Genomic DNA, 24940 nt, shown 5'->3' with positions numbered 1-24940 from the left:
CTAACTTCTATCTTCATCCCCACACAAGTGAAACCCATCTTAAGTCAAAATCCACTTTTAAATACAGTTAGCTAACCCAGGAATACTTGCTGTAAAGAGATGCTGTGGATAAACTACTTTGAGATTCTTCAGGCAAACAGCTAGCAGATTCTTGCATGTGTCAAACTGCTGTTTAACCTGCCAGTCTTTTCAGAAACTCCATTCTGTTCACAAGTAAAATCTTTTCAACTAAACTGCTTTGCGAGAAACTGCTAGTCTGTTCACAGACAGATCAAAATTGAACTGAAGCTCAACACCAGACTACTTAAATCCCTGACTCCTCCCATTAACTACCTCATCCTAATGAGGCAAAACACAAATGTCTCTAATTATCTACTCCCCAAGGAACTTACTTTCTGTTAAAAAAAATTCCATTAGCCCTTATTTTGCGATGCTTTAATTGCCTCTTGTAGCCACAAGGCCTAGCTGTCCTAAAACCAGGATTTTAGAAAGACTACTGCAGCAGTCACATTCTAACCCAGGCTTTTAACCCTTACTGCACCAAATACATATAATACATCTGAAATTCCTACGTTCATCACAATGAACAAAAACAAACATAAGTAAATGGGATTTATCCATGAATAAATGATCTATTCATTTTAGCAATTCCATGACTTCAAGTGTGAATCACTAACAAAAATTCATACCCCTCAAAGAGAACGTTTGTAGAGATGAAGTGCAAAACATTTGAACTTACTTTTCTCTGTACATCACTGAGGATTAGGTATTCTGCAGATAGGTCCAAGCTGGCTTTCAAACTTGGGCGTACATTGGTATTAAAAGAATCAGGCATGAACCTTAAGAAAATAAAAACAAATGATTTAACTATGGTACAATAAACATTCTATCGTCAAACTGGAGTGTGACCGCAAATTACCAAAAATAATACTGGCAGTGCACGCAACTCAAGCAAAAGGGATAAAAATAACAACGGAAATGTACTTTAAGCCTGAACTTTATTCATATCAGATATGGCAAATCTCACAACACTGCAACCTGTAACAAGTGACAGGGAAAATAACCTGAAATTAAGGAATACACAAATTAGCACCGATTGCCGAAGCATGTTTCTCCAGTAATCAGTTTGGATCTGCACATTAAAGAGAGGAGAAATTTGAATTATTGTTATATAAACAATTGCTTTGATTTATTCAAGACAATCAGACTTGCATATCTAGGAGATGCTTGTCTAATAAGCACGCAGCATAACAAAGTGTTGCAATGGACCACTTCTAGTTAGTCAATCAAGCCCCCCAGATTGCCCGTGGCGAGCTATTTGATATTAGTATACACAAGGTTTAAAACTATGAATGACATCCATAGCTGCAGGATCACAAGGTGCAATAAGAAAACAATCCTAAACACGGGAGTCTGTCCGCCAAGGTGTTACTAACTCTGGGTACCGATTACAGCATTCAAGTGTTAGAGCAATGAGGTAACTGTAAACTGGAAAATGGTCACTCCAATGGGTTAAACTCATGGGCAAAATAATTTCAAGGGGGAAAATTTCAGGAAAATCCATTGACACTTCAGGTATTGACGTCATGATGCATTACAAACTGTCTAATTTAGCGAATGGGTGAAGTTAAATAAATGCAACTTAACAACAGGACACTGTTTAAGTTCAAAAGTTGGATTTTAGATTTTGCACCTGATGGTCTGTAAACAGGTCCATGACACAGTGCACCACATCTTCAGCTCCCTGTTCTGATCTGCACCAGTGATCAAGAATCGCCAGAAAGGTACACTACAGAACAGAGAAAAAGTAGAGTTAGCAGCTAAAGAGTTAGCAAGATAAAACTAGAGGAAGCATGTATCAATACTTTAAATGTGACCTTGTATCTATACAGCATTTGTCACAATCTCTTCCAAGATCTCAAGTCAGTCTAAAATGCCTTACGGTAAATGAAATACTTATAGAAATAAAGCTATTAGTGATGTTGCATTTTTAAAATTTGTTTTAACCCAGTGGTTAAGTGTTTTTTTTTCTCATTCCATTCTATTTGGAAGTTAACTGCTTCACATAGCACAGATACTTTACTGTAGCCAAGTAAAAACACCAGGAGCCAAACAATGTTTGCTGCCCAATGTACTTTGGGCCGCTAAGTTCACGTACAAAACATTTCCTTAGCTGTGGTTTTGCTTAATTTTGTTTATATTATAACACAGGGGCAGCACGGTGGCCTAGTGGTTAGCACAACCGCCTCACGGCGCTGAGGTCCCAGGTTCGATCCCGGCTCTGGGTCACTGTCCGTGTGGAGTTTGCACATTCTCCCCGTGTCTGCGTGGGTTTCACCCCCACAATCCAAAAATGTGCAGAGTAGGTGGATCGGCCATGCTAAATTACCCCTTAATTGGAAAAAAAAATTGGGTAATCTAAATTTATATTATAACACAGGGGTGGGCAAACTACGGCCCACCAAGTCATTAAAAAAAATAAAAGATTTTTTTTAAGGTTAATTGGGGGGGGGGGCGCTGTTGGGTTACTTACTGGTATAGGGTGGATGCGTTGACTTGAGTAGGGTGATCATTGCTCGGCACAACATCGAGGGTCGAAGGGCCTGTTCTGTGCTGTACTGTTCTATATGAGGCGCCCAGAATCATAACCGGGTGAAGTAATTATTTTACTTAATATACTATGCGGCCCTTTAAAATTGTGAATTTCTGAATGTGGCCCTTGCACGGAAAAGTTTGCCCACCCCTGTTATAACAGGTTTGGTTTGCACGAAGAAAGCAGGGCAAGAAAATAATTTTAAAACTTAGGGAGAGGAAATAAAGAAAACAACAGAACAATTCTCAAGGCAACATCTCAGAAAACACTTCTCTCAAGGATGCTGGGCTCTTTTCATAATTTTCTTGCAGGTATTGCACTATTGCATCATGGCGCTGTTCTCTAGCCTGGCAGTCTTTCTGCATGGTTTGAATTACTCTGCAGCAGTTCTAACATTGTGACCCGAAGTGGGAATTAGCCTTTCATTAGCAGTTATGCTGCCAACAAGCGGAAGCCAGATTTTAAGCAAACATGAGCATCGTTGCAGTTGGGACAGTATTCGAAATCAAACTTTTTGGGGTTTAACAGATTGTATCATACAAGTCATTGAAGACATCAAAGCCTATTTAACGGTATACCCATTTTGAAAACAATGATGCTTGTTACACTAAAAGTCCTCCTATACAACAATGAACTGAGGAGCAGATTTCACAAAAAGGCAGAATTCAATATGCAGCATGATTTAAAACAGCAATCTATATGCTAAATACCACTTTACTAGTCAGTAACACGTCTTGTAACCATAGTGGTCTCAGTCAATTATTTTATTTAAATTTTATAGCAATATTTTGCTTCTGAAAACTGATGCAATGGGCAAATGTCCAAGCATTTCGAACATGAAGCTAGTTAGACATCAGTACAAGTTCTTTCAGTGTGATCTAAAGTAAATACTCAAAGCTTTTGTAGGAAGATTTACACTTGCTTCAAAAGAACATTATTGCTTTGCCACACAGAAAATGCTCAAATTTTGCAGATTTTCCCTCCATGATACAATATCTGTCAATAGGGGCTTTTCACAGTAACTTCATTGCAGTGTTAATGCAAGCTTACTTGTGACAATAAAGATTATTATAATCTTGCAAATGTTTAATAAAGTGAACACTATAATGTAGAACTTTTCTTGAATGGTCCACTTCCATAGTTTTTTGGTGAAATCAATAATTTTCTCCTTTTAAAAAAACACAAGCTGGTTCAATTTTAGTTTTAATAAATTGCCAAGCGAGGCAGCTCAATGGAGCTCCAACACTCAATGAAAGGATCTGGGTTCATACCCTTGATTCCCCACAAAGCAGCTCCCAATATCAGCCACGTTGTCATAGGAGGGAGCTGAGCAAAAGCCACACACTTCTCCAGTGGAGGGTTGCAGGGAAGCGGGGAAAGAGGAGAAAAATCACTCCAACCTGCTTCTGGACACTTCCTAATGGACAGTTTCAAAGTGGCACGTGTTCCAGAGATCTAGAAAAGGGAAATGGGAAGAGAGAAAAACAAATCCCAAAATAATTTTGCAGTAATGTTTCTAAGTTCTTCCACAGTCACTTAGTCATTATAGTCACAAAAATAATGCTTCATTGCTAGCCTGCAAACAAATAAATGTTTTTTAAAAAGGAGGGGTCAGGAGAGATTTCAATTTCAACCCCCTCTTCATTTCAATGACCGGTGAGAGCATTAGCAAAAAAACAAAAACTGCTTTAAAATTCAGCATATTTCATGTCAAAATCAAAATGGGTTTAAAAACATTGATTCTGAAGCTACCTATTTTATGGATTAAATTTCAATAGGAATTTGTGGATTAATTCAGCACATTTCTGTACAGTTGCAGAAAATGCTGCTGCATCTGTCAAATGGAACATAAATGTTTATAGATACAAAGTTGCAGTACAAACTTACTCTGGATCCTGCTTTTTGTGATTGTCACAAAAAAGTAGGCACGATAATGGTCCTCCATCATGGGGCTTCCACTCATGAAGACACCTGGCAAAAGATCCGAATGAGCAGGGAACAATGAAACAGGAGATGCATTTCAAAAGCATTTCACATAACAGGAATCATATGAATTTACTAACCTGGATAATTCTGAAGGTGATGAGTGATCAACAGATTCTTATCTTTGTCAGCTTTTCATTTAAACTGTGTATTGGAATTGGATGTATAAAATCTCTCTCTTACTTCATTTCTCCACTTAAGGGACAATTTAGCGTAGCCAATCCACCGACCATGCACATCTTTTGGGGTGAGACCCACGCAGACACGGGGAGAATGTGCAAACTCCAAACGGACAGTGACCTGGGGCTGGGTTCGAACCTGGGTCCTCAGTGCCGAGACGCAGCAGTGTTAACCATATAAAATCTTTCTCAACAGTCAGGCAAAATGAATCCTAACACCTGATCAGCATCCAGGAATAAAAAATCACTATGGCAACTGGCTAAGGAGCTCACTAAAGAAACCCTCACCTCAGGAAATTCATGCTTGTAAAATATTGTCTGCTGAAAGCTCACTAGCAGATCTCTACAAATAATGTTACAGTGAAAACAACTGGAAGAAGAAAAACAAGTGCTTCCATTTAAGGAATTTCAAGAAAATATTTATGTTAAGTATAAAACTGAGACAAAACCCACATCATTATGTTATATTCTTGGGCAGAGGTAATGGAGAATTGTTTGCAATAACTAGCCAGTTCCCATATTAATTGCATACGTGATTATAACGAAGAGGAATTACTCTATATATTTTATAAACAGTTCTTCTGAGAACAGGTCAGTTACCCAGTCTTGATTAGGGAATCATGCAAAGTGCAACTCAACCTAATTCAGCTGAAAATAAAATGTGCAACGGGGGTGCAGTGCACATAGGTTACAGAAAGTAGGAAACAACAATTTAGCTGGACAGAGGGCAGCACAGTGGTGAAGTGCTTAGCACTGCTGCCTCATGGCACCGAGTACCCAGGTTCGATCATGGCCCCAGGTCACCGCCCTTGTGGAGTTTGCACATTCTCCCGTGTTTGCGTGGGTCTCACCCCCACAACCCAAAGATGTGCAGGGTAGATGGATTGGCCACGCTAAATTACCCCTTAATGGGGGAAAGATAATTGTGTACTCAAATTTATTTTTAAAAGGGGCAAAAAAGCAATTTAGTTGTACAAAAATTATCCAATGGAATATTAAAAGATCAAAATTAAATCCGGGTTATATTTATACAAGTTGTTGAAAGCCCAGCAAATTTCAGCATCACCAGAATCCAGTATCCTCTCCAACAGTTGCAACAGACAAATACAAATCTCACTGTCGAGAAACAAGTGATGGCTGTATTTCACTCATCTAGAAAGTTGGGTAAATAGAGATCAAGAGATCAACTCTGAACTATGCACAACAAGAAGGTAGAATGGTCACTGGAAACAGCTTAATTAATTATATTTGCGACCCAATCTCAAACGAGCACTACCATCAGCTCTAACATAGAATCACACCACATAATGTCACAGTTGATTCTAACAGTTTAACTACATACCCCTTCAAGTCCCACAGAAAAAACTTCACAGGTAAAAAGATGTTAATGTTACCATGTGCACTAAATTGAAGTACAAATTAGAGAAGCAGAATACACTATGGGTTGATTGAGCTTTGCAATTTATTTTGTATAAACACACATCATGCAGTTGAAACTATTTTTTCTATCACGTACCCACACTGTGCTCAGAGCCAAAGCAAGATTACAAAAAATGTTACTAAGATGAAGACATTGTGATAAATAAAATGAAGGCTGAGCATTCCTCAAAACCCATTGCTCTGGCCATCATGTTCCTCAGCAGCTGAGACATCACTTTACACAATAGGATCAAATGAACGTGTTTTTCATTTTATAACCATGCAGAACTTTGTGCTAAAATTAGACTGGCAATTCACACTCCAAGGAGCATAAAAACAAGTCAAAGAAAGCTATTTACCACTATTAAACCTCAAAGGGTTTAAAGCAATTAAATATCCACCATGCATCTGCTCAAAATGTTGAAGTTTTCTTTGTGTAATCTGCCTTTACTTCTTTACATCTCAAAATTGCCTTTTTGAAACAAATTTTAATTTGCAGAATTTGTTAAATCAAAGAAACAGTTAGCTTTAGCCAAAATTACACATCAGTACCTCGGTTGATCTTGCCCCTCTATGTAGATTTGCCAGAATTTTACATATCCATCATGACTCGCAGTTGCAAGGACTGTTCCATCTGGGGATAATGCACCTTCACTGATTCGCTGGAAAGAAAGACTATTTAGAAATGTTTCTGCAAATACTGGTTACAATCATTTGCAAATGTATATACAGCACTGAAAGCTTTAGTAGCTATTTAGCTATTAACAACACAATGACACAAAGATAAGTAATACTGTCAACTGTGTAGACGGATATCATAAAATTATAAAGAGATATTGATAAAGTGAATGGGCAAAACTGTGACGAATGGATTTCAATGTAGGCAAAACCCCAAAACACAGGTCATAAGATTCAGGCACAAAAAGAACAATAAAAAGTCATGAATAGGTACAGAAAATAAGCAAAAACCGCAACAGAATGCTGGCCTTTATATCCAGAGGACTAAAATACAAGGGGCTAGATGTTACGATTCTGCTGTACAAAGTCCGTTTGACCACACTTGGGAGGACTGTCAGCAGTACAGGGCACCACACAATGTAAAGGAAAAAATGGTCCTGGGAGGGAGCGCAATGATACCTCAACTGAGTTAAACTTAGTGGAAGAGATTACAAACAAATGAAAGGCAACAGATTGGGGAAAAAAATCTATTTCCGCTGTTTGTGGAAGTCTAGGTCATGAAGACATAGTCTAAAAATTTGAGCTAGGCCGAACAGGAGTGAAATTAGGAAATGATTCTACATGCAAATGATGGTAGAACTGCATTCCGCAAATGGAAACTAATACTAGATTAATTGTTAAATTTAAAATCTGAAGTTGATACGATTTTTGTTAATCAACGATATAAAAAGGTGTTGGGGTAAAAATGTAGGTATATGGAGTTAAGTCGCAGATTAGCTTTGATCTCACTGAATGACCTACTCAGCTTCCTAAAAACTGGACAGACACTTAATTTGATTCTTTAAGTACTAAGCAGTCATTCTTTAAAGGCGTGTGGGTGCCTGCAAAGAAATCTACTTCAGAAATGTCAAAGACTTGTTTTAAAAAAACTTAGAAACACCTCAACAGAAAATGCAGGGTTCACTCTCAGTCCGCGTAAGAAAGGGTGTCCTGGTCGGAAAGAAAGGATTGATCAGAGCAATACCAACCACAAAACTGGGACTACATACTATCTGTAATTCTTGTTATGCTAGGTGTTCGCCAAGAAAAGCAGGCCTCACTTCTATGTTAGTCAAAGCTCAGTATTTCCAATAATGCAATCCATCATTAATGCACACACCTCAGAACCATGTTATTTTTGAAATCCATTCCCTCAGAAGACAACTCTTCTCAGTGTAAAGTTAACAAGAACCATCAGCACAATTGTTTGCTTTTTTTAAAAAGAGTAGCCAGTATCACAATATATATTTGTCCTGGTTAAGACCATACCTGGACTCCTGTATGCTGTTTTATTCTCCCTATTTCAAAAATGATGTTTAATTATTGAAGAAGGTACAGAGAAGGACTGAATGTTTTATCCCAGAACTTAAGGGACAGTATGTGAGAAAAAAAAAAAGTTAGCCAAATGAAGTGTTTTTAGAATGCAGACACTTTTACAAGGTAGAAAACATGGCAGCCAACTTACACACAGCAAGCTCCCACAAACAGCAACACAATAACAACCAGATTTTGAAGGGAAAAAATGGGGTTGGTTGAGGAATAAATATTAGTCAGAATAATAAATAATAATAACCGCTTATTGTCACAAGTAGGCTTCGATGAAGTTACTGTGAAAAACCCCTAGTCGCCACGTTCCGGCACCTTTTCGGGGAGGCTGGTACGGGGTTTGAACCCGCACTGCTGGCATTGTTCTGCATTACAAGCAGCTGTTTAACCCACTGTGCTAAACTAGCCCCTGGTTTACTAAGAAAAGTTACTAATACTAAGAAAAACTCCCTTGCTCTTCCCTTGCGGTGACGTGGGCTCTTTCTAGTCTACCCGAGGGAGAAGATGGGCCTTTGACATCTCCCCTGAAATATAGCACCCCCTATCCACGCAGCACTCCCTCAGTATCGCACTGGAACGTCCAATTAGATTGTGCTCGAGTGGTCAGGCGAGAATGCGATCAACTGAGCCACTGCTGACAGTAAGGCGGAACTAGCCACGTTCCGATTAGCAAGTGGGATTCAGGATTATCAGAAATACACCAGGAGCAGCATGGTGGCACAGTGGTTAGCACTGCTGCTTCATGGCGCTGAGGACCCAGGTTCGATCCCAGCCCCAGGTCACTGTCTGTATGGAGTTTGCACATTCTCCCTGTGCCTGCATGGGTTTCACCCCCACAACCCAAAGATGTGCAGAGTAGGTGAATTGGCCACGCTAAATTGTCACTTAATTGGAAAAAAAGATTTGGATACTCGAAATTTTAAAAAACAAAATAAATAAACCAAAGAAATACTGCAGATAGATGGACTAGTGGTCTTCTCCAACATGAAACAGTTACCATATTCCATCTCTCCAACACGTGCCTCAAGACACTTCGTAAAACCTGTGACTGCAATCAAACATTTGGTCAGCTGCCTTCATATCTTCCCACAGTTCACAACACTCCTGCAACTAAGTGTCTTAGGAAGTTTTGCAACATATAAATACAGGTAGTTATGTTACTCAAAAATCATATTGTGTTACTGGAAAAATCACCACAAGAGTTTCTGAGTTCTGTTTTATGGTAACCGTTTTCAACTATTCAACAACATGCAGGAAATACATTGTATGAAGCTTTGCAGAAAAATGTTTTGGCATAAATTTAGAGTACCCAATTCATTTTTTCCAATTAACATAGAACATTACAGCGCAGTACAGGTCCTTCGGCCCTCGATGTTGCGCCGACCTGTGAAACCCCTCTAAAGCCCATCTACACTATTCCCTTATCGTCCATATGCCTATCCAATGACCATTTGAATGCGTTTAGTGTTGGCGAGTCCACTACTGTTGCAGGCAGGGCAGTCCACGCCCTTACTACTCTCGGAGTAAAGAACCTACCTCTGACATCTGTCCGATATCTATCTCCCCTCAATTTAAAGCTATGTCCCCTCATGCTGGACATCACCATCCGAGGAAAAAGGCTCTCGATGTCCACCCTATCTAATCCTCTGATCATCTTGTATGCATCAATTAAGTCACCTCTTAACCTTCTTCTCTCTAATGAAAAACAGCCTCAAGTCCCTCAGCCTTTTTCCTCGTAAGATCTTCCCTCCATACCAGGCAACATCCTGGTAAATCTCCTCTGTACCCTTTCCAATGCTTCCACATCCTTCCTATAATGCGGCGACCAGAACTGCACGCAATACTCCAAATGCGGCTGCACCAGAGTTTTGTACAACAGCAACATGACCTCATGGCTCCGAAACTCAATTCCTCTACCAATAAAAGCTAACACACCGTAAGCCTTCTTAACAACCCTCTCAACCTGGGTGGCAACTTTCAGGGATCTATGGACATGGACACAGAGATCTCTCAGCTCATCCACACTACCAAGAATCTTACCATTAGCCCAGTACTCTGTCTTCCTGTTATTCCTTCCAAAATGAATCACCTCACACTTTTCTGCATTAAACTCCATTTGCCACCTGTCAGCCCAGCTCTGCAGCTTATCTATGTCCCTCTGTAACTTGTAACATCCTTCTGCACTGTCCACAACTCCACCGATTTTAGCGTCATCTGCAAATTTACTTCTACGCCCTCCTCCAGGTTATTTATAAAAATGACAAACAGCAGCGGCCCCAAAACAGATCCTTGTGGTACACCACTAGTAACTGGACACCAGTCTGAACATTTCCCATCAACCACCCTTTATCTTCTTCCAGCTAGACAATTTCTGATCCAAACTGCTAAATCACCCCGAATCCCATGCCTCCGTATTTTCTGCAATAGCCGACCGTGGAGAACCTCATCAAACGCTTTACTGAAATCCATATACACCACATCAACTGCTTTATCCTCATCCACCTGTTTGGTCACCTTCTCAAAGAACTCAATAAGGTTTGTGAGGCACAACCTACCCTTCACAAAACCATGTTGACTATCCCTAATCAAATTATTCCTTTCCAGATGATTATACATCCTATCTCTTATAAACCTTTCCAAGACTTTGCTCACAACAGAAGTAAGGCTTACTGGTCTATAGTTACCGGGGTTATCTCTACTCCCCTTCTTGAACAAGGGGACAACATTTGCTATCCTCCAGTCTTCTGGCACTATTCCTGAAGACAAAGATGACTTAAAGATCAAAACCAAAGGCTCAGCAATCTCCTCCCTAGCTTCCCAGAGAATCCTAGGATAAATCCCATCTGGCTCAGGGGACTTATCTATTTTAACACTTTCCAGAATCACTAACACCTCCTCCTTATGTAGCTCAAGCCCTTCTAGTCTAGTAGCCTGTATCTCAGTATTCTCATCTACAACATTGTCTTTTTCCTGTGTGAATACGGACGAAAAATACTCATTTAGCACCTCTCCTATCTCCTCTGACTCCACGCACAACTTCCCACTAATGTCCTAGACTGGTCCTACTCTTACCCTAGTCATTCTTTTATTCCTGACATATCTATAGAAAGCTTTAGGGTTATCCTTGATCCTACCTGCCAAAGACTTCTCATGTCCCCTCCTTGCTCGTCTTAGCTCTCTCTTTAGATCCTTCCTCGCTTCCTTGTAACTCTCAAGCGCCCTAACTGAACCATCACGTCTCATCATTACATAAGCCTCCTTCTTCCTCTTGGCAAGTGTTTCAACTGCTTTGGTAAACCATGGTTCCCTCGCTCGACCACTTCCTCCCTGCCCGACAGGTACATACTTATCAAGGACACGCAGTAGCTGTTCCTTGAACATGCTCCACATTTCCATAGTGCCCATCCCCTGAAGTTTTCCTCTCCAGTCGATGCATTCTAAGTCTTGCCTCATCGCATCATAATTGCCTTTCCCCCAGATATGACTCTTGCCTTGCGGTATATATCCATCCTTTTCCATCACTAAAGTAAACATAATCAAATTGTGGTCACTATCACCAAAGTGCTCACCTACCTCCAAATCTAACACCTGTCCTGGTTCATTACCCAGTACCAAACCCAATACGGCCTCTCATTGGCCTATCTACATACTTGGGCAGGAAACCCTCCTGCACACATTGGACAAAAACGGATCCATCTAAAGTACTCGAACTATAGTGTTTCCAGTCAATATTTGGAAAGTTAAAGTCCCCCATAACAACTACCCTGTTACTTTCGCTCCTATCCAGAATCATCTTTGCAATTCTTTCCTCTACATCTCTGGAACTTTTCGGAGGCCTATAGAAAACGCCCAACAGGGTGACCTCTCCTTTCCGGTTTCTAAACTCAGCCCATACTACCTCAGTAGTCGAGTCCTCATCAAACGTCCTCTCAGCCACCAGAATACTGTCCTTGACTAACAATGCCACCCCTTCCCCTCTCTTACCACTTTCCCTGAGCTTACCGAAATATCTAAACCCCGGCACCTGCAACAACCATTCCTCTCCCTGCTCTATCCATGTCTCCAAAATGGCCACAACATCGAAGTCCCAGGTACCAACCCATGCCGCAAGCTCACCCACCTTATTCCGGATGCTCCTGGCATTGAAGTAGACGCACTTTAAACCACCTTCCTTCCTGCCGATACACTCCTGCAACTTTGAAACCTTACTTATGACCTCACTACTTTCAACCTCTTGTGTACTGGAGCTACAATTCAGGTTCCCAATCCCCTGCAGAACTAGTTTAAACCCTCCCGAAGAGCATTAGCAAACTTCCCCCCCAGGATATTAGTACCCCTCTGGTCCAGGTGTAGACCATCCCGTTTGTAGAGGTCCCACCTAATCCAGAATGAGCCCCAATTGTCCAGGAATCTGAAACCCTCCCTCCTTCACCATCCCTGCAGCCACGTGATCAACTGCTCTCTCTCCCTATTCCTCGACTCGCTAGCACGTGCCACGGGTAACAACCCAGAGATAATAACTCTGTTTGTCCTGGATCTAAGTTTCCACCCTAGCTCCCTGAATTCCTGCCTTACATCCCTATCGCTTTTCCTACCTATGTCGTTGGTATCTATGTGGACCACAACTTGGGGCTGCTCCCCCTCCCCTTTAAGGATCCTGAAAACATGATCCGAGACATCGCGGACCCTGGCACCTGGGAGGCAACACACCAACCGCGGGTTTCTCTCGTTCCCACAGAATCTCCTATCTATCCCCCTAACTATGGAGTCTCCAATGACTAATGTTCTTCTCTCCCCCCTTCCCTTCGGAGCAAAAGGGACAGACTCTGTGCCAGAGACCTGTACCCCATGGCTGACCCCTGGTAAGTCCCCTCCCCACCAACAGTATCCAAAGCGGTGTACCTGTTACTAAGGGGAATGATCACAGTGGATCCCTGTACTGACTGCTTCCCCCCAGCCCCTCTCACCGTCACCCATCTATCTTTATTTTTTGACGTAACTACCTCCCTGAAGCTTCTATCTATGACCACCTCTGCCTCCCGAATGATCCGAAGTTCATCCAGCTCCAGAACACGGTTTTCGAGGAGCTGAAGTTGGGTGCACTTCCCACGGATGAAATCAGCAGGGACACGGACAGCGTCCCTCACCTCAAACATTCTGAAGGAGGAGCATTGTACTGCCTTCCCTGCCATCCCTAGATAAAAACAAGAAAAAAGAAGAGCTTACCTGATATTCCCTCAACCCCTTAGGTTAGAGGAGGTGGAAGGGTGGGGGACACTAGTGTAGTATCTCGGGTTTAGCAACTGCCCAACTTATATACAGGTACTCACCTTCCCGACAGGCCCTTGCTCCCGCCGAAAATCCGGAGACCGCTCCCGCTGAAAAGGAAGTGAATTTAAAGGCCCACACACCTTCCCGACAGGCCCCTGCTCCCGCCGAAAATCCGGAGACCGCTCCCGCTGAAAAGGAAGTGAATTTAAAGGCCCACACACCTTCCCGACAGGCCCCTGCTCCCGCCGAAAATTAAGGGGCAATTTAGCGTGGCATTCCACCTAGCTTCCACATCTTTGGGTTGTGGGGGCAAAACCCACGCAAACACGGGGAGAACGTGCAAACTTCACACAGTCAGTGACCCAGAACCGGGATCGAACCTGGGACCTCGGTGGCATGAGGCAGCAGTGCTATCCACAGGGCAGCACGGTGGCCTAGTGGTTAGCACAACCGCCTCACGGCGCTGAGGTCCCAGGTTCGATCCCGGCTCTGGGTCACTGTCCGTGTGGAGTTTGCACATTCTCCCCGTGTCTGCGTGGGTTTCGCCCCCACAACCCAAAAATGTGCAGAGTAGGTGGATTGGACACGCTAAATTGCCCCTTAATTGGAAAAAATAATTGGGTAATCTAAATTTTATTTAAAAAGCAGTGCTATCCACTGAGCCATCGTGCTGCCCAGCAATATAAAATATAAAAGTACTCCATTCATGCATATCAACATTTTCTTCCTTTTGTAAGATTTGTCATTGCTAAACCTGTCACAAAGATGATTAATCGGAAAATTAGCAAATATAACAACTCATTCATTTTGACAAAATGTTCAACAGATAACCAACCACAAGTTAAATTCATTTAAGACTATACTTACTGCGGTGTGCCCTTTCACAATGATAAAGCCTTCTTTTATATCTGTTGCTTCAATGGGCCAAACACTATTACTGTTTCTTAGTATATCCAGATCCCAAACTTCAGCCTACACAAAGTGACAAGCATAAAACAGTCAAAACATTAAAGAATTGAAAATTCAGCCATTCAACAACTCAAATTCTTCCAATGATTCATTGAAATGCTAAACAATGAAAATCAGGACCATCCAAAAGCTTCGACCTTATCAATTCAAACTTCAGGAAAATTTTGCTTCCTTAATGTAGTTATTAAAGTTACCATAAAAACGGGACAGGGGAGCAGCTAATAAAGAATAATATTTTGTTATCTTGATTAGCAGAAGAGCTTGTGCTCCAGATTCAAAACTGCCATGAGTAACAGAGATTAGCTAGTTGTTTTTTTTTTTTTAAATAGCCACTGTAAAAGTCCTAATCTTACTGATTTCAAAATATTCCTATTCAACTTACCCTATCTTCGTGCAAAACAGCAAGTGTTTGATTTCCTTCATCATTTTCATCATTCTCCTCTGGAATAAAAGGGCACCAGATGACCCTCCTATTTGTGTTTAACGGTGTTCCCTCAGGTCTCTTGATGTGCACTACAATTTTTTCCCTGAATATTAAGTATAGGAACCGTTTATTTACAACTGAATTGCAAAAGATGTCATTTTTTTGGCTGTTTCAACTTGCTCAAGTTTCTGACTTTCTCACAGTCAAAATTGGAGTCTGGATTCAGAAAAGGTGGTCTTGTCCCTGCAAACTCAAAAGCATCCAACTCATCCAAAATACCAGCCCGGTATTGGGGGCGGCCCTGCGGATATGGGGCCAGTGGAGGAGGTCTGTCTGGGCTCCAATATGTAATAATCATCGATTTGCCCCCGGAAACATGGATGGGGGGGTTTCGAGCATGGCGGCGGGTGGGGGTGAAGAGGATGGGCGATATGTTCCTGGAGGGGAGCTTTGCGAGTTTGAGGGGCTTGTTGGAGAAATTTGGGCTGGTACGGGGAAATGACTTTAGGTACTTACAGATGCGGGACTTTGTCCGCAGACAGGTCCCATCCTTCCCACGCCTCCCGCCAATAGGGATCCAAGACAGAATAGTCTCTAGAGGAGAAGGAGGAGAGGGTAGAGTCTCGGATATTTTCAAGGTGCTCATGATGGAGGAAAGAGTCCCAGACGGAGGAACTGAAACTCAAATGGGAGGAGGAGCTTGGCAGGGAGATGGACGACGGGCTGTGGGCAGAAGCCCCGAGTAGGATAAACTCAACCGCAACATGTGCCAGGCTCGGCCTGATTCAATTTAAGGTCGTTTACCGGGCCCACGTGACAGTAGCTCGGATGAGCAAATTGCAAATTCTTTGGGGTAGAGGATAAGTGCGCTAGATGCACGGGGAGGACCAGCGAACCACGTTCACATGTTTTGGGCATGTCCTAAGCTTAGGGGGTACTGGGAGGGATTTGCGAGGATCATGTCCCGGGTGCTAAAAACAAGGGTGGTAATTTTCGGGGTTTCGGAAGACCCGGGAGTCCAGAGATAAAGAGGCCGATGTTTTGGCCTTTGCTTCCCTAATAGCCCGGCGGCCAATACTGCTGGCATGGAGGGACTCAAAACCCCCAAAGACCGAACTATGGCTTTCGGACATGTCAAGTTTTCTGGGTATGGAAAAAATTAAATTCGCCTTGAGGTGATCTGGACTGGGGTTCGCCCGAAGGTGGCAACCATTCATCGACTTCTTTGCGGGGGAGTGAACGTCAGCAAGGGGGAGGAGAGAGATTAGAGTAGAGCAAGAGGGATAAATAGGCGGGTAATGTCTATGGGAGAGGAGGCCTGTGCAGTATGGTTGGATTGAAGTATTGATTTCACGTTGATGTTTGCGCATTTTTGCTCTTTTTTTTGTTATCTGTAATGTTTACATTTCCGAAAAATACCTCAGTAAAATGGTTTGTTTAAAAAAAAAAATCCATGCTGACTGCCCTTGATTAAACCACTGCTTTCTTCATGACAATTAATATTCAGGTTTATATTCTCAAATACTACCTGACAATTCACTTCACCCAAATTAGACCAAAGTTCCTAACTTCTTCCATACTCAGTCTGCAGCAACTGAGCTTCCTAGCTGCCACACATCTCTGCAAACCCATACACTTGCAGCATTAATACATGAGGAACTTTGTACGGTAACGATAGCAATCAACTTCATAACAAATAATGCAGATTAATTGTCTATACAAGGATACTGTATTTTCCCATTTTCTTCATTAAGTTGCCAGACGAACAGGTTGCCGGCCTCATCGACGCAGGCTAGTTGATTTGAGTTGAGGTGTGCAAAACTCAAATCAGCAACTCCCCCAGTAAATCCTTTCAGTAAAGTCCGTTCAGCCATTCCAACGCTCAATACACGTACCATTCCAATGCCATTAGCCCCTGTGCCAACCAAATTAAAAACATTCAGCTTCCATGTAAACATATAAATCAAAGCTGTTCAACCATATAAAACTATGAATTAACACAGTGTTCAAGTTACACTTTGATATAAACACTTTACATAACAGTAATTTAATTTCATAGTTATTCAATACACAAATCAAATTGCTTTAAATGTATCTATAACTAAATGTATACACTAATTCCAGAATACCAACAGGTAGGCTCTTCAGGATTTTTCCAAAATGTCTCAATGCTATTCTAATTCTCAAACATTACATAATTATTAAAAACTACTGCCAAATTCAAATGTAGTTTCATGGGGTACTCGTGGTATTCTCTCGGTTCCAGAGGAATTTTAGATTTTGCAATCCTAAATATTCCCACTAAAATAGCGAGTCTAGCCGACAGTTCATGAAACCATGCACGGTTCTTTTGGAAGAGCCACGTCTATTTACTAGGTATGCATCATTCTCACCTCTGATGACATATGCCAGATACTGATTGGACACTGCTATGAGATTACCATAGTAGTATTTCTGCTCCCATTCATACTTTGCCACGGGTTGTATTTTCACCTGAAAAAGAATACATCAGTTAGTTTGTCTGTCACAATAAGAACCTCCCAACATTCATGACACTCAATCTCATCTTTCTAGCCTTCCAATGTAGAACCATAGAATTCTACAGTGCAGGAGGCAGCCATTTGGCCCATCAATCACGTCTGCACCAACCCTCTGAAAGAGCGCCCTACATAGGTCCACCCCTCACCCTATCTCTGTAACCCAACCCAACTTGCACATCTTTGGACACAGAGGAGAAATTTAAGCATGGCCAATTCACCTAACCTGCACATCTTTGGACTGTGGGGGGAACCAGAGCCCATGGAGGAAACCCACGCAGACACGGGGAGAACGTGCAAACTCCAAAGCCGGAATCGAACCCGGGTCCCTGACGCTGTGAGGCAGCAGTGAAAGCCACTGTGCCGCCCCCAATATTTCTAGACCTGTTTTCTCACATCACTAAAAAAACTCAAGAGATAGATCATCTCTGTTGTTAATCTATCATGCTCTGCGCACTTCAGCACAAACTCGGGTGGAAAAGCTGCACATTTTTCTAATAATAATCAATAATCTTTATTATTGTCACAAGTAGGCTGACATTAACACTGCAATGAAGTTACTGTGAAAAGCCCCTAGTTGCCACATCACAGCGCCTGTTCGGGTACACAGAGGGAGAAGTCAGAATGTCCAATTCACCTAACAAGCATGTCTTTCCGGACTTGTGGGGGAAACCAGAGCACCCGGGAGGAAACCCACGCAGACACGGGGAGAACGTGCAGACTCCGCAAAGACAGTGACCCAAGCCGGAATCGAACCTGGGACCCTGGCGCTGTGAAGCAACAGTGCAAATCACTGTAATATCATGCCGCCCACTAAATTTATCCCATCATAGCAAGGAGGTTTAATTTGAGGTGCTGCAGTATGAAACCATTTGACCGTATTAAGACACGGAATGTACATTTCGAAGTAGTATTATTAAAATGTTAGTTTACATAATTTTATTTGCTCAAGCATTTTTCCTAAAATTCAGATCAAATATATCCTGCATCAAGAAATTGAAGCGTTGTGAACAAATAGGAGATTTCCACAGCAAACTCCCTGAGGAGTCAATCGCAATCTCTTCCAAGTTCATTGAAACGTACCAATGAAAGATTTTCCAATAGTAGGCTCTCCATTGTGAGCTGCAGCATGAACAGGACAATGCACATTCAACGGCTGGTCACAGTGGAACACAAATCAACATTGGCACTCACTACTAGAAAAGCACTACTCTTCAATTCTTGCAAATGCTTCACTCAAAATAATCAAGTTGAGATCAAACACTAAAATAAGCATTTTAATGTTTGGCTTCAATTTGTTTTCATCAACGCAGTTACAATTGAGCTTTCAGCCTGTGTAGAATACGAAAAAGGCTGCATTATACAGAGACTGTGCTGAGTTCATGCAAACATCACTTGAAGCAATATTGATTTTACATTGAAGATACATTACTATGTTGTTTGAAATCAGTACTGATTTACAGTAATCAACAATTTGGATGAACATTTTATTCCATTATATTGCCCTCAAAGATTACCATAGACCACAAAGTAAAGCCTCAAAAAAAACCCTTCCAGAAACAAGGTTTGATTTATACACCAAGGAGGAAACATGAACCAGCAGTGTTGGCATAGATGGTCACCATTTTTAAACGTGAAATTTTTAAAAATAGCACCGATCATTCAAATTAAATTATGTGACATTTTTATTGAATGAATTTATTCTTCAAGGATATCTTTAACCACCATGAAATAGTTTAAAAACCATCAATTTAATTGTCTTCGGCATCCAACACAAGGTTTGCATCAAATGAATTCCGTATCACTTCGGCTATGGCCTCATTCTGAGGATCCCACTCTGGATCAGATTTTGGTTTCAGAATCATCACTTCAGAACCAGTTATTTTCCTCTTCATTTGTCGAATTCAATGCTTTACATTTTTTTGAATAATCTGATGACAGCTTGGACATTAATAGCATTCCATGGTTTGATGACGAAACCATAAAACATCAAGCGGGGTTGCACAAATATTTCCAGTTTTTGAAGGTTTCCGCTGCATCAACCATCCATCTATTCGAATACTTGCCAAAGATCCCCCCCCCCCCCCCCCCCCCCGGCACCAAAACCCATTTTTAATGCTTGGAATTTGGTATGACCTCAGAGTGACGGCAAGGGTCGTGGCGGATCTGTTGTTGAGCATTGACAATTGGTTTTGTCCACAACAGTTTTGAAAACCTTGATGGGGCCGTGGACTAAGGGTAATGTAACGTCAGTACTGCTCCCGGGACTATCCAGCAGTGCACCAAGTACCTCCTCCAATAAGAGTATGTCCAAGGAAGTCCCTGATTGGTCAGAGCACTGAACGGCCAATCAAGGCACCGAAAAGATGACCAATCAGAGCAGCAAAATGCAGTCCCACAGAAACCATCTGAGAAGCAAAACTTATTGCCTGGCCAGAGTCTCCGCCTAACAATTGCCATTGCTGCCACAGAGCTTGCGACTCTGAATGATTGGCCCATGATCCCAACAGGGGAGGGGTCACAAGCCATGGATTGGGAACCCCCGACTTATTCCATGCAGTGCAAACATGACCCTTCAGATGCTTGCAGAGACACATATTAGACCCCCACCACCTCCCCCCAGGTTGAACTGCAATTTGGATGTTATTTCTTAGCAGGCCCCCTTAGATCTCATTGGTGACAAGCGATCTGAACAAATTGCTCACCCATAAGCCTTCTTTGCATGGGTCCTATGGACTCCTATTCCACATATTATATATCTAGAATTCCACTCCACCCTCATCTAACCAACTGCAGGGCACATGATTGCTGGCATGGTTTTACATTTGAAAATTACCACGGCTTTAATATTGTTCCATCAACCTCCTCTTCTTGGTCAGTCCCTCGACATCGAGGGTGACTGGCTTACACTCTGGGAATGGTTGGTTCTGCGGTGGCTGAACAGTTCAATCCTGGATCCGGAAGCTCTGCCACAGGTTTGGTAGGTGGTGCTTGATGATGTGGGACACTTTGCGCCCTCCTTCCGCTGCTTACACTTTGTTTCCACATGCTCCACCCTACGATGCTAGGAGGTGATTGGTGCCTTCGCGGATGTTTTTTCTTCAGTTTGTGCGTACGAAGGCAAGTGATTCCCACATATCGGTGGAGATGTTGCATTTATTTTGGGAGGCTTTCAGAGTGTCCTTATACCATTTCCGCTGCCCTACTAATGGTCTCTTGTATTGCAGAGCTCGGAGTAGACACTTGTTTTGAGAGTCTTGTGTCGGGCATGGGGGCAATGTGGCCCGCCCATCGCAGTTGTTCGAGAGTGATTAGTGCCTCGATACCTGGAGATATTGGCCTGTGAGAGGATGCTCACATTGGTATGCCTATCCTGCCAGTAGATTTGCAGGATTTTGCGGAGACAGCATCGGTGATATTTCTCCAAGGATTTGAGGTGTGTGCTGTACATTGTCCATGTTTTTGATGCATGCAGGAGGCCAAGGACCACGGCTGCTCTGTAGATCATGAGTTTGGTGATGGGTTTGAGGTCTTGGTCTTCGAAGACTCGGTTCCTCAAGCATCTGAAGACGGCACTGGTGCATTGGAGTCGATATTAGATTTCATCATCAATGTCTACTCGCATTGAGAGGTGTGGGAAATGATCCATATTGTTCAAGGGCTCACAGTGGATCTTGATGGTTGCCGGGGGGGGGGGGGGTTTGTGTGGCAGGAGCAGGCTTGTAGAGATCATTTGTTTTCCATATGTTTAGTCTGAGGCCCATTTTCTCATATACCTCAGCGAATGCATTGGCGATGGTTTGTTGCTCGGTCTCTGAATGTGCGCACACACACAGGTGACGTCCGAGTACTGCAGCTTGATGACAGAGGTTGGGGTGGTCTTGGTTCTGACCTGGAGGTGTCAGATGTTGAACAGTTTCCTGCTTGTCCAGTAGCTTAGCTCCACTCCAGCGAAGTGCTTCAGGGTGATGGGATGGAGTGTTACTGCAAAGAAGATGGAGAAGAGCGTTGGTGCAATGACGCAGCCCTCCTTGACCCAGTTTACACACATATTGGGTCTGTGGTGGTTCCGTTGGTGAGGAACACAGCTTTAATTTCATTGTGGAGCAGGCGGGGCATAGGAACGAATTTCCGCAGGCAGCCAAATGTGAGGAGGATGCTCCACTATCCCTCACGGTACACAAAGCTGAAGGCCTTTGCCAGATTGAAGGCGGCCATGTATACAGAGGTTGATGCTGCTCTCTGCACTTTTCCTGGATTTGTTGTGCAATGAAGATCATGTCCATTGAGCCACGGAAGCCGCGCTGAGATTCATGGATGTAGCTCTTCAGCCACTGGGAGGCAGCAGTCGAGGAGTATTCTCGTGATAACGTTTCCTATGGCAGAGAGTAGGGAAACCCCTCTGTAATTTCCACAGTTGGACCGGTCTCATTTCTTGAAGATGGTCACAATTAAGGCATCCAAGATCATCCGGCATGTTCTCTTCCTTCCAGACAAGGAGGAGGTTGTGGATTCTTGTCAAGAGTGCATCTCCGCCACATTTTAGCACTTCTGCAGGGATTCCATCTGCGCCAGAGGCCTTGTTGTACTTCAGCTGTTGGATGGCTTTTCGACCTCACGGCGAGCTGGGGCTACACTGGAGATGGTGGTGGGTAGTGTGTTGCAGGATGGCGTCGAGAACGCTCGTGTCAAAAGCTGTGTCTTGGTTGGAGGGCCTCGATGTGCTCTCTCCAGTGGGCGTTGCCTTTGGTGAGCGCCTCTGTTTTTGGCTCTCAGTGGAGTAGGTCCCCGAGTACTTGGACCGTAGATGGTTTTGATTGCACTGAAGAAGCCGCGCACATCATGGTTGTCGGCGAGTTGCTGAGTCTCCCGCGCTCTTTCCACCCACTATCTGTTCGTTAGGTCGCAGGTTCTTGGTCGCATCTCGGCCTTCAGTTGCAGATAGGTTTGTTTCATCTCACTCAGGTTTTAGTGGAGCTACCAGTTCAGGAACGCATTGCACTCAAGGAGATCCTGGATCTCCTGATCGTTCTCGTTGAACCAGTCTTGGTGTTTCTCGGTCGCGAGCCCAAGCGTCTGCTCAGAGGTGCTGCATGTCTTCACAGGTCTGCCCATTTCCTGTGGTTTTCATCAGAACTGTTTACGAACCTTTCCACTCCACTGGTTAGTAGCCGGGCTTATCAAAATTCATGGATATTTCAGCCACCTTGCCAATGTGACATAATGGAGAGTCCTATTTTTGCCGCTGTCTGATGATGAATCATTGGAAATTGGTCATTTTGGCACAGAGGCCTTTTCGTAGTCTCTGAGCGATGTTGGCCACCTGCTGCAACACTAAATGTACTGATCCCCTAAAGTAATGATGCCAGTTAATTGCTCTGAAATCTTTGCTGGACTCGGCATTTGATTTGACCCATGTAAGTGCCCATATACACACAGCATTTCTGGTGACAATGTGACAAATCGGACAATTTTCCAGAACCCACTGCGATACATGCTTCTCAGGATCAGGTCAGTGGCTGCTCCCTGTTCTCGTGGCACATTTGGTCTTGAGCATCTTTTTGGCTCGTTCTTTCTTCTTCCATTCTCACACCAGAGTTTCACTAACACCAAATTCCCTCATTGCAGCAGTCCTTTGGCAAGTTAGCAAATATTACAACTTTTAGTTTGAAAGCAACTTCACATTTGATTCTTTTTGCTGGAGGATCCTTTTCTGTTCGCTTTGTGTGGTCCACTGTGTGGGCACAGTTTAAACCCCTGCACATCACCTTGGCAACACCGCTCATATTACCTGCTTGATCCCATGCACCAACTATTAAATTAATGCATTTCGGAGGTGAGAAATTGAGGCCAATATTTAATGCAAGCATTGCAATCCTTGGCAGCAAAGAGGGGTTGGCATACCCAAAGTCTAAGCTTAAAAATTATTTTTTTGGCACCAAAGAGCATCTTATATGCCATGTGCTGCAGATGTGCCAACGTACAATATTTCAAATAAGTACATTACAGCACTAAATTTAAAAACAGTCAAAGGCTGTGTTTAGCATGTTGAACATTTAGTGTTGTTTAGTGTCTTACCTTGTTGCTACCCCTGGCCTTATTACTGATGCTAGAATCATTGCTTGCCACAATTTCCACTTCTTTAGCAGATATAACACAATTTGAACTGTCATCACCCGAGAGGTATCTGGAGAAAGATATAATCAAATTATCAGTACAGGCCTGCATCCTTAAAACAAAACAAGCATGCTGCCCAGTGGTGCAATGCATCGAATGATACATTAAGAACATTCTCCACAGAACAACAACATTTTAATTTTGGTTGGTGATTTCTCAATTCACATGAATGATCACAAATCAGATCTCAGCAGGGACAATATCTTTCCCGGGTAGGAAGTAGCAAAAAATTGGGAACCCAAACTCACAAAATGTGATTTTACACCCGAGAGATCACCAGCAAAACTCAAACAATCAGACTTTTGTGCACCCCTTCTGTTGGGGATTTATTTTCTCGGGAAGGACAGAGGTAGTAGGGAATAAAGTACATTAATTAAAAAAGGTACAATTTCCAAACAGAAAATTGTACATTTTACACTAAAATTTAAAAAGTATAACTCTTACATCTCCTGATTTTCCTGTATGTTCAGATTGTCCAAATTTGCACTGTTTGAGTCTCTAAGAATGGGCCCATCTCCAGCTGCAATGGGATCTGGAACCAGCAATCCATTCAGTTCTCCATTGTAAGACGCGGACGCGGATTTCTTTTGGTTGTCAATCGTAGACTCTGACGGAAGGAATTACATTAAATGATCAGAACTCTCAGTGCACCTCAAGTTTTTGATTTGCAAACCATAAAGCATGAAAAGTAGCAATGTTTAAAAAATGCAATTTTGGTTTGAATCAAGATGGTTTACAATTACAGCATGGAAGTGAATATGGATGTAATTATAGTCTTGGAAATTCACTCGATATCACAAATTGCAATAGCATACCATTGTAACTATTATACATTTGTCAAATAGAAGTCAAAATTTTAAGAGCTCAGAAGAGGAAATTTGGTCAGATTCCACAATGGAACTGTTAGACAAGGTATGGAGTTTGTGGAGGGACCAAAGGCAATTACATTAGTCCAAATAATGTTTGACCATTTTTTTTTTAATTTAGAGTACCCAATTCATTTTTTTATCCAATTAAGGGGCAATTTAGCGTGTTCAATTCCCCCTAGCCTGCACATCTTTTGGGTTGTGGGGGCGAAACCCACGCAAACACGGGGAAAACGTGCAAACTCCACACGAACAGTGACCCAGAACCGGGATCGAACCTGGGACCTCAGCACTGTGAGGCAGCAATGCTAACCCACTGCGCCACCGTGCTGCCCAACCAGACAAAATTGTGATTCATTTGAGATAAATAAAACCATACAGACAATTTTGGATGGCCACACTGGATGGAAGAGGGGAGCAGTTGGGTATCATAAACATTCACATGGAGGTTGACAATAATAATATTAATCTTTATTGTC

The 24940-nt window shown here is 42.6% G+C and overlaps 1 protein-coding gene across 1 annotated transcript in view; it reads right to left on the bottom strand.

Annotated features, from left to right (window-relative positions):
* edc4 (enhancer of mRNA decapping 4) overlaps positions 1 to 24940 on the bottom strand; it is a 145215-nt gene that overhangs the window by 111325 nt on the left and 8950 nt on the right. The window contains 10 exon segments of the mRNA XM_038805995.1: positions 740 to 839; positions 1694 to 1789; positions 4481 to 4564; positions 6727 to 6836; positions 14356 to 14460; positions 14840 to 14984; positions 16610 to 16796; positions 17275 to 17374; positions 23497 to 23605; positions 24040 to 24202. Coding sequence (XP_038661923.1) covers positions 740 to 839; positions 1694 to 1789; positions 4481 to 4564; positions 6727 to 6836; positions 14356 to 14460; positions 14840 to 14984; positions 16610 to 16796; positions 17275 to 17374; positions 23497 to 23605; positions 24040 to 24202 — 1199 coding nt within the window.

The sequence above is a fragment of the Scyliorhinus canicula genome, chromosome 9 (genome assembly GCF_902713615.1).
Source record: "Scyliorhinus canicula chromosome 9, sScyCan1.1, whole genome shotgun sequence".
Lineage (NCBI taxonomy): Eukaryota > Metazoa > Chordata > Chondrichthyes > Carcharhiniformes > Scyliorhinidae > Scyliorhinus > Scyliorhinus canicula.
The sequence above is the reverse complement of the archived record's forward strand: the minus strand, read 5'-3'. Positions and strand labels throughout refer to the sequence as shown.